Raw genomic sequence first — 9,651 nt, forward strand, 5'->3', positions numbered from 1 at the left:
ATGTGTTGCTACTAGATTTTGAATTTCAAATTTCCATGTAAACTTGATTGCATTTGCTTCAAATTTCCTCCATTATGGTTGTTTGCTCTCTATCTTCATAGCATTCGTTATTAGTATTTCATGCCTATAACTTGCTCATTATGCCCTTATTTGGACTCTTTATGGTTTACAAGTTTCAAGTCAGTTGATAATGACTTTTGCACTTATTATTTTTTTCATTCCTTAAACTTGGGATTAAACTCAAAATATAAGTTAAATCCATAACTAGGGTCTTATAATTAATTTGAGTTAAGTTGGATGATTTGAACCTTTTTTTATTTCATAAATCATGTCATAGATGTGCCTTTGGATGAAGCACATATTTTGGCTCCAATTAACTACCAGTTGAAAGCGAAAGTTTGAAACATGTTGATTATCATTATTAACTACCAATTAGAAGGGGAAACATAACTATTGCAGTTTTTAAGGTTATGATTTACCAAAATGAATTTAGAAATTTTAAGTTTCTACTCTGTCATTAATTTTTTTTTAATTAAAAAAATAGATATATTCAGTAAAGATATTTTGTTTATTATTAAATGATCAATAAGGGCCAGATCCAATGCATGCCTTGGAGGAACATATGCTCCTCTTGAAATTGTTTTTTTTTTTTTTTAAATGTCTTCAAGGGGATTTGAACCCTTTTTCATAATCATAAATAGATGAAAAATTCCTTTGTGACTATTAGACTAATGCTTTTTATTCATTTTTTGCACACCCTGAAATAAAGAGTTAGACTTGAGTTGTGAGCAAATTTTGCATAACCATTATGCAAATACACTTAGGTATCTTTTTTGTCATCCCTTATTTGCGAAAGCGAGGTCAAGGTGCTACCTTACTGTTTTCCCTTAAGATTGGAAGCTTAGGCATAGTACCATATCATATGATCATTGTGGAATGCAATACAAGTTTGATAGCTCGAACTCATGCGAGACTAATTCTTTTCTCCTTTTCTCCTTTTCTCATACATAAATTGTCATTTCATGCGATTGTTTTAGGCTCCAATCTTTTCAAAAAACGATTTAAAACTATTTTCTTCTCACACAATGCTTCATTCCTTTAATCCGCTTCCAAAGACATGTTGTACAAACATTTGTTTTCTCCCAAAATCAATTTGAAAAACGATCAAAAGTATTTTTAGCCTCTCCCATAGTTTTCATTGGAATTTTTGGTTAAAGACTTCCTGGAATTCCTCTAGCTTCAGCCTCCACTTAAGAATTTTACCCCATACTAAGATGAACGTGTGCAAGAAAAATATCTACCAATATGATACATGCAATTTATGATAGATTAAAATACTAAGGTGGTATGATGATTTGACATTTTGCAACCAATATACTACTTATAGATGACAAAAGATTTTTAGAAAATAAATCAATATAAACTTTTTTTTTTCTCTCTTTTTAAACCAAATTATATCTTTAAATATTACTAAAATCAGGGCTATGGTTTAAAAAATTCTGGGTGTGACAAAGTCCTTCCACAGACTCCATCCTTAATTGCCTACAAACCTTAAAAGGTAAAATCTATAGTGTAATTTTTTTTTTCTTTTGTCATTTTTAATATATATATATATATATATATATATATATCTGTTTGAAAAAAATAAAATTAGGAGGGGTTGGGGCAAGTTCCTTTAGAGTTGGCAAATGCCAACTCATCACCATTTATCACTAAGTACACAACAAATTTCATCCTTTCAAATTTAGGTGTCTAGTAGGAAAGTTGATCAACCAAGAGAACTTTCTTGGGTCATATTTTTGAATTCCAAGTTGGAAAAAGAGGATCCAAGGATTTATTTTCAAATGGAAAATTTCTACAAAATTTAAGTATATAATAAAAAAAATTATTTTTTTTTCATTAGAAATGGTAGAGGCTTATCTTAAAAATAGTAATTTTTTTTAAAAAAATTATGGGTGTTAAGGACCTGTTTCACCATGTTTTCTAATGGGTTTGAAAAAAGAAAGTTTAAAAAATTATGTAAAAATTTAAAAGTTTTGAAAATAAGATTTTAAAATATGAAGTAAATCTAAAGTTTTAAAAGTGAAGTGAATAATAATTTCTTAAAATAGGATTAATGAGATAAATTATTATAATAATATTAAAACTATAATTTATTTAATTCAAATGTATTTAATTTTATGAAATAAATGGTGATATATATGATTTTTTAATATTTATATTTAATTATTATTTAAATATTATTAAAAAAATTATTAAAAAATTATAGTATTGATTTTTATATTTTTATCAATCAATTAAAATAAAATAATTAGAATTAGGCTTTTTTAATGATGAATCTTAATAAATTTAAATTAAACATAAATTATCAAGAGCATCATATTTCCCTTTCTTTTTTTATTTTTTTCATCTATACTCTACTAAATCTAAAACTCAAAAGGGCCACCCACTTCTCTCACTCGAGGCATCAAGAAGCCCTTTCTGAAGTTGCCCTCCAGACGAGAGAATCCCTAAAAAGGCCCTATTTTCCTCTGCCACTCTCAATCCTCGCAGGTACTAATCTAATCTTATTAATTTTTTTTTGCAACCCCCGTTTGATTCCCAAGAAAATTCATCCTCGTTTGATTTCCGAGAAAATCCATGCAAAACCCCCGAGGAAAACCAAAAAAATTGCTTTTTTTTTGCTCCATGTGTTTTCTGGATCTGTGCTAGGGGTCTCTTTGCTTTTATGCCATTGGATTTAAATTTCACGAACCCTAAATCCACGATTTTTGAGGCAGGCTGAAAACCACAACCTTTGTCTGCAAATCATGATCAAATTATCAAATAGCATCTTATATTTAAAAAAAAAAAAAAATTGGACAGATTTTGTATCCGGTGCGTGGGCTGGACTGGTAGGAAATATCGGGAAATTCCCTGAAAAATCGATAAAAATACCAATAAATACCGAAGGCGATATTTCCGAAAAATTACCGAAATTTCCGTGGGCCGATAATCGGTAACATCGTGTCGAAGCCGACCAAGCGAAATTTCGGAGAAATATCGCCGAAATTTTTCGATATTTCAAGCACTGCTTAAAACTCAGCCCGTACCATACTGCTGACCTGTCATCGAAATCATTTGATCCCTTGAATCATCTAATTGCGCCAATGTTTTTCCCTCGTAACTGATTTTAGCCAGGTGGCATACTGCGGGCGCTGTCAAATTGTGCCAATATACCCGTGAACGCCGCGAATCATTCGTTTCGGATATTCGAATATCCTTTTTTATATCCGCCCATCCTCTTCCAAATGCCCATTAGAACCGGCCAGTGGCCTGACCGTAATGCCCCCAGAGTGGTGATTTTATTTTTGGGCGATTTTATTCACGTGCCGAGATTGTCCTTCTTTATTATTTGATGGATCCGATGGCTGCAATCGTGGGGTTTTATTGAATGGGTTATGATGGAACCCGTAGTGAATCCTCAAAACAAGTTGCATGCCAAAGGCAGAGTTTTCTCTATTTATTACAATTTTTTCAACAGAGTTATTTATGAGAATAATGAATAATAAGTTGAATATTACCATTAACTACAAGCGCCGATGAAGTAGATTCACCCTCATCATGCACCAACCTCGGCGCAATCGACAACCCACTCCCAACATTCAACTATCAATAAACTTCACTTTAAGTACACACTATTGGCAAAGTATAGTACAATTGGAATAGTAGGAAGTTCTTGTAAAAAAAGTGTGTTTAGTAATGATTGTGAGAAATATTTATAATCAATTTTTAATTTTTTATATATTAAAAATATTATAAATATTAAAAATATTTTTTAAAATTACTATCAAACACATTCTAAATAAAGTATATATAGGACGAAGGAACTACAGTTATGATGTAATGTTATGGTATTACAACAAAGTAGGGTATAGTAATATTAATTAGTGAAGAACATGGGACTACGTTAGCAAAAGTGCCATATAGATGGCATATTATGACTTGTAGCTATTTATAGCATAACGAATCCCTTTTATTTATATTCATTTATACCAAACAAATCCTTAAAAAAGACAGTGAGGCTACAAATTATCCAAATTCTTAGGTTGTTTTCACAAAGCTTCAAACAAAAGCCCATGAGCCACAAAATATAGGCCTATTCCAAATTTTAGATGCCTATGTTTACACTACAAAACAACTTATGAATACTTGGACTAAATTTTCTAAGGAGTAATTGGAAATTGAGTAAAATGGCCCGCTACAAAAATATATATCACAAATTACATGTATTTTCTTTATATTTCAAGCATTAAGGAAGGATTAATTGGTCCTCATTAACTCCCTCTAGGCTCTACACGATGACATTGAAGGTAGAAGATGCTTTAATTTTGTTGGACATTTGGAAAGTTGCTCAGTTTCTTAGTACCATTCCATTGTCCTCTAACTTCAATGTGATCCATTGGGCCCAGTGAATATGAAAGGACTTGTATTCCAACCCACATCTATTCCACACTCTACTTTTAATTTTTAATATGCATTGATTTTAATTTTAACTTCTAAATAAAATTTATAATAATTTTAAAAAATATTTTTAACTTGTTCTAATATTTAAAATTTTTTTATCTTTTAAGAATAAAAAATATTAGAAATGTTTTCTAAAAATCACTACCAAATACACTATGACTATGTTTTTTCCCCAAAAAATTTGAGGGAAAATGTAAGAAAAAAATATAAAGAAAAAATAGAAAAAAAATAAAAAATAGATTAAAAGTCAGATAAATTATTTTTTTTTGTTACTTCAAACTCATTTTATTTATTTGAACTCATCAATATAAAGATAAAATAATTAAAAAATATATAATCTTTTAATTAGTTTTAATTATATTTTATTTTATTTGATATTTTTCATAGGACAATCAAACATAAAAATATCATTTTTCTTTCCATAGTATTTTGCGGGAATCAAACATAACCTCTACGATGTTAGAGTTTCTACAAAAAATGTTTTTGATGAAATTTAGTGAAAGTATTTTTAAGAGAATCACATCTTTAAAAGAAAATAATAAGTGATTTTTCGATATTATAAACTATTTTTTAGATTTTTAAAATTATTTTACTAAACACCTTATATTTTTTTGAAAAAAAATATTTTTTAATCACTATCAAAGAGACTGTTTATATTACATTTGACAGTGTTATACTTGAAGTATGTTTTAGTAAAGTGGTTTGATAATAATCACCTATAAATTGTTTTTTAAAAATTCATTATAATTGGTTTTCTAATATTACAAAAGATTTTTCACATTTTTCATAGCTGCTGGAAAAACCAGAGCAGTGTCTCCACATACGGTGTTTGATTCAGTTCAAAGAGAGGTATGATTCTCAGTCTTCGTCTTCATGAATCTTGCATTTAGTCTTTTTCATTCGTCAAATTTGTTTTTTATTTTTTTACACTTTTTTGAAGTTTTATTTGTTTTTTTTTTTTTTGGGAAAAAGAACTTGTGGTTGAGATCATTGGCTGAAGATCGTTCAGAGGCAATTTCTTTGGTGGGTGTTCGTTGAAATTTCCATTATGGGGTTAAAAATACTGGGTTTGTCTCAGATTGTTCAAACTTTTAGCTTTTCCGTAGTTCTTTGATGAAGCAAGAATTCTTGTTTATATATATATATAATTTTTCCGATGATAGATGATTCTGTATTTTTGTGTTTTTGTCGAATGAATTGGAGTTTCGAACTTTTATGCGAGATTCTGCGGCTGTTTGGGCAGTCTGATCATATTTATGTGTTGTGCTGTTGTGTTTGACAAACGTAATTAGAGCATTGGAAAATTTTTCCAGGAAAACTGGAGGATTTTCCTGGGAATAGTGGCATCTCTTTTACTGCTTTCAAGCACTTATTCTATTTTGCTTTCTCTAAACCATTGGAATCTGATTCGATTTATCAGACTTTCGATTCGATCTTCCGAAACTGATTTGGTGAACAATTTAGGAGGTGGAAGATTGTTGGGCAAGCTAATGAATTGTTAAATAAGTAACTTGAATTAAACGTGTTCTGTCAATTCCTCGAAATTTACAGTATTTGACTCAATGATCAAAGCTTATTATATTGAATATTATCCTTATACGAAACAATATTTGATTCCTCCATTGGAATCAATTGCTTGTAGTAGTATAAATCTGAGTAGACTTGCTTGCCTAATTGCAATCTCATGTCTTCTTTCTCACTCCCCCTCCCTCTCTCCTGCTTGCAGTCATCAGTTTTGGAGGAGGGAATTGAAGCTCTTCGTTCTAGTTGATCGTTAATTTGGATTAGGCTTACATACATGGATTCAATGTTAGAACCATTACCAGCAACAAATTATAGGAAACCACTGGGAATTAGATTCTTAGAGCACATCAAGCAGAAAACCCTGTCCTACAAAGCCTACCAAGCCATTGTCCTAATTGTGACATTTTTTGCATATGCAAGCTACCATGCTAATCGGAAAACCACAAGTGTTGTCAAAAGTGTGCTTGATCCTGAATCTGATGTAAGCTTGAAGTTTCTCCCATGGTGGAGAAAGAATCTTGGCAGACCAGTTTCATGGGCACTGGGAAGTGGATGGGCTCCATTTGATGGACCAGATGGTACAGCTTTGCTTGGTGATATTGATGTTGGATTCCTTGGAGCATATGCCATTGGAACGTACTTTTCCGGGCACTTGGGCGATAGGTTAAATTTAAGAATCTTTTTGACAGTGGGAATGGTAGGAACTGGTTTGTTCACTTCGCTGTATGGTGTTGGTTACTGGGCAAACATCCATATTTTTTACTATTTCTTGATAGATCAGATGTTTGCTGGTTTGTTCCAATCAACTGGATGGCCCTTAGTAGTTGCTGTGGTAGGCAACTGGTTTGGAAAGAGCAGGAGAGGACTAATTATGGGGATATGGAACGCTCACGCTTCGGTGGGGAACATTGCAGGTTCTGTGATTGCTTCAGTCCTATTGGTCTATGGGTGGGGATGGTCCTTTGTTGTTCCCAGCCTCATGATTGCTTTTGTTGGTCTGGTGGTTTTCCTCTTATTGCCTGTTAGTCCTGAATCTGTTGGAGCTGTTGCAGAGGAAGATCAAGTACACTCTCCCAGGAAAAATGGGGAGGAGCTAACTGAACCTCTATTGCAGTCAGATACAGAGGTTAAGAAGAAAGCCATAGGGTTCATTGAAGCATGGAAAATTCCTGGAGTTGCTCCTTTTGCTTTTTCCCTCTTCTTCGTCAAATTGGTTGTTTATACATTTCTTTATTGGCTTCCTTTCTACATTAGCCACACAGGTACCTTAACTTCATCACTTTTGATTTCTCTTAAATTGGATAAATTAAAATCTTTCTTTGACGTATTTACAAGAAACCAACTAAAAAGATATTCAAGCTTTGAGTTTCTATTTACATGTGTCCAATTCCTCTTATGATTGACCTTTTGAAGAGTCTTGGCTTCATCTACTTCTTATGAAGTCTTTCATGGTCAAACAATAGAAGCTTTTCAAAATGGATAATTCTGATTTTATGTTCATATAATGTTTTATCCTTCAATCCCATCACATTGGAAGTGAGAATGCATTATTAGTCTTGAATAAAATTTTAAAGTTGCTTTTCATACTAGTGGATCATGTATTTCCAAAGGTCCTCTGTGAACTTTTAAATAAAATATTTCAGTGTATCACATTGATATCGGTTTTTATATCACTTCGTTCTTCGCCTGTTATCTTCAGTACATACATGCCTTTGAATTATGAAATGCGTAGTTGAATCCTTCTGTAAAGCAGTCCCTAGATTCTGATTGGTTCCATTGCCATTCATTTTCTTTCAGAAATAGATGGCAAGTACTTATCCAGTGAGGCAGCTGGAAACTTATCTACAGTCTCTGATGTTGGAGGGTTGGTTGGAGGAATTCTAGCTGGCCATATTTCAGACCGCCTAGGTGCCAGAGCCTTAACAGCAGCAAGTTTTATGTACTGTGCTATCCCTGCCCTCTTCTTTTACCGAAGCTACGGAAGTGTTTCCTTGCCTGTAAATGTAGTGCTCATGTTCATCACTGGAATGTTTGTGAATGGCCCCTATGCTCTTATAACAACAGCCGTCTCGGCTGATCTGGGTACCCACAGTTCACTGGAAGGAGATTCAAGGGCATTGGCAACCGTAACAGCAATTATAGATGGCACAGGTGCTGTTGGGGCTGCTCTAGGACCATTACTAATCGGCTACATCTCCGCCAAGAGCTGGAGTGCAGTTTTTACAATGTCAATGGCATCTTCTCTGGTGGCAGGCCTACTTTTAACTAGGCTTGTTGTGGCCGAGGTGGCTGCCAAGATCGCAGAATCAAGACGGCAAGGACGGCCAACATCAAGATCTCCAGCACCGCTTGAAGTGTGATTTCTCTGAAAGAGTTATAATTAGCTTGTATTGAATGTGTGATATTCTCAGTGTTTATGAGCAGCCTAGGTTCACCGCCTCTGATTATCAGATGAGGCGAAGATCTTGTATGTTTAAAGATGGGAGAGGGTGCTTTTTAACCTTCTTCATAGTTAGTTTGTAAATTGAAGGAAAAGTGTGGGTCACGTATTTGATTCTACCTATCTATACGTACATTTTTCACCCATTTTGTCAGTAAAGAGATCACATCCAGAAGGATGGTTCACGCAGAAACTGACCAATTATTTCTGTTTGTTGTTTGAATTTTAGGTAGGAGTTGAGAATAGTTTCACCCCTAATTCCTAAACCCCACTGGTGTAAAAAATTTTTTGGGAGTGGTTTCCTTGTGTTGTAGCTGCCAATGGGCAAAAAGTATAGGTGCTCAGGAGTTTCATTCATTGTTGTACATCACCTGCAAACCCTTAAGTTGCATGGTTCATTGATTCAAGGGAGGAGCTTTAGTAACAACAATTGTGGGGGTTGGGGAAACAAATTTTAGTATTATAGATGTATATATGAATTTCTTTTAATCATATGGGCATGTTTAAAATTATGAGAGTTTATCGTTAAAATAGATGATATTTATATGGTTGGAAGCAAATTGTTATAAATAATATTAAGTTGATCCTTAGTATCGATGTGGGATTTTGTTTGGTTCCATAAAAGTGCTATTAATTTGACCTTGCAATCCTGTGTAACACCATGAGATATGGGATAAGGGAAAAAAAAAGTTCTTATTATTATATAATATAAACTTATTAATATCTATACCATGTTAAATGAGATAAAGAAAAAAGTTCTTAACATTATATATGAATGAATTCCTCAATATCTATATGAGGGAGAGCAGGTCCTTATCTATATATGTGATAAAGAAAAAATTTCACCTAATCTCAATCTTAACATATATGGGACAAGTTTGTTAAATGCATGATTGAGTTTCATGTAAAGACAAAATCAAGGGCATGGGAAAGAAATATGACAACACAACTTCAAATTCAAAAGAGTGAAGAAAAAAGAAAAAACATGATGGGGAATAAGAGGACCACATACAAGTTATGAAAATAAGGTTTCATGGCTAATGCACTTTTACTTTACAAGACTAACTTAAAATCTCACACACACCCTTTTTCATTTTTCATCCACCTAAAGGCAACATCACTTTTCTCTTTTCATCATTTCACATGTAAGAAAAAAAAAAACATGATTTAAAAAGAATAAT

At 32.7% G+C, this 9,651-nt stretch overlaps 1 protein-coding gene across 2 annotated transcripts; it reads left to right on the forward strand.

Annotated features, from left to right (window-relative positions):
• Window positions 1-5,268: 5,268 nt before the first annotated feature.
• LOC117932934 (putative glycerol-3-phosphate transporter 1) lies at window positions 5,269-8,659 on the forward strand. 2 transcript variants are annotated; one of them, XM_034854258.1, is made up of 4 exons: window positions 5,269-5,355; window positions 5,479-5,529; window positions 6,233-7,292; window positions 7,828-8,659. In XM_034854258.1, the coding sequence occupies exons 3-4, from the start codon at window positions 6,305-6,307 to the stop codon at window positions 8,388-8,390; spliced, it is 1,551 nt and encodes a 516-aa protein (XP_034710149.1). In that variant the 5' UTR covers window positions 5,269-5,355; window positions 5,479-5,529; window positions 6,233-6,304; the 3' UTR covers window positions 8,391-8,659. The 2 variants fall into 2 exon arrangements, with proteins under 2 accessions (XP_034710149.1, XP_034710148.1); XM_034854257.1 differs by lacking the exon at window positions 5,479-5,529 and having other exon boundaries at window positions 5,277-5,355.
• Window positions 8,660-9,651: the final 992 nt, after the last annotated feature.

Source organism: Vitis riparia, chromosome 16 (genome assembly GCF_004353265.1).
Source record: "Vitis riparia cultivar Riparia Gloire de Montpellier isolate 1030 chromosome 16, EGFV_Vit.rip_1.0, whole genome shotgun sequence".
Taxonomy (NCBI): domain Eukaryota; kingdom Viridiplantae; phylum Streptophyta; class Magnoliopsida; order Vitales; family Vitaceae; genus Vitis; species Vitis riparia.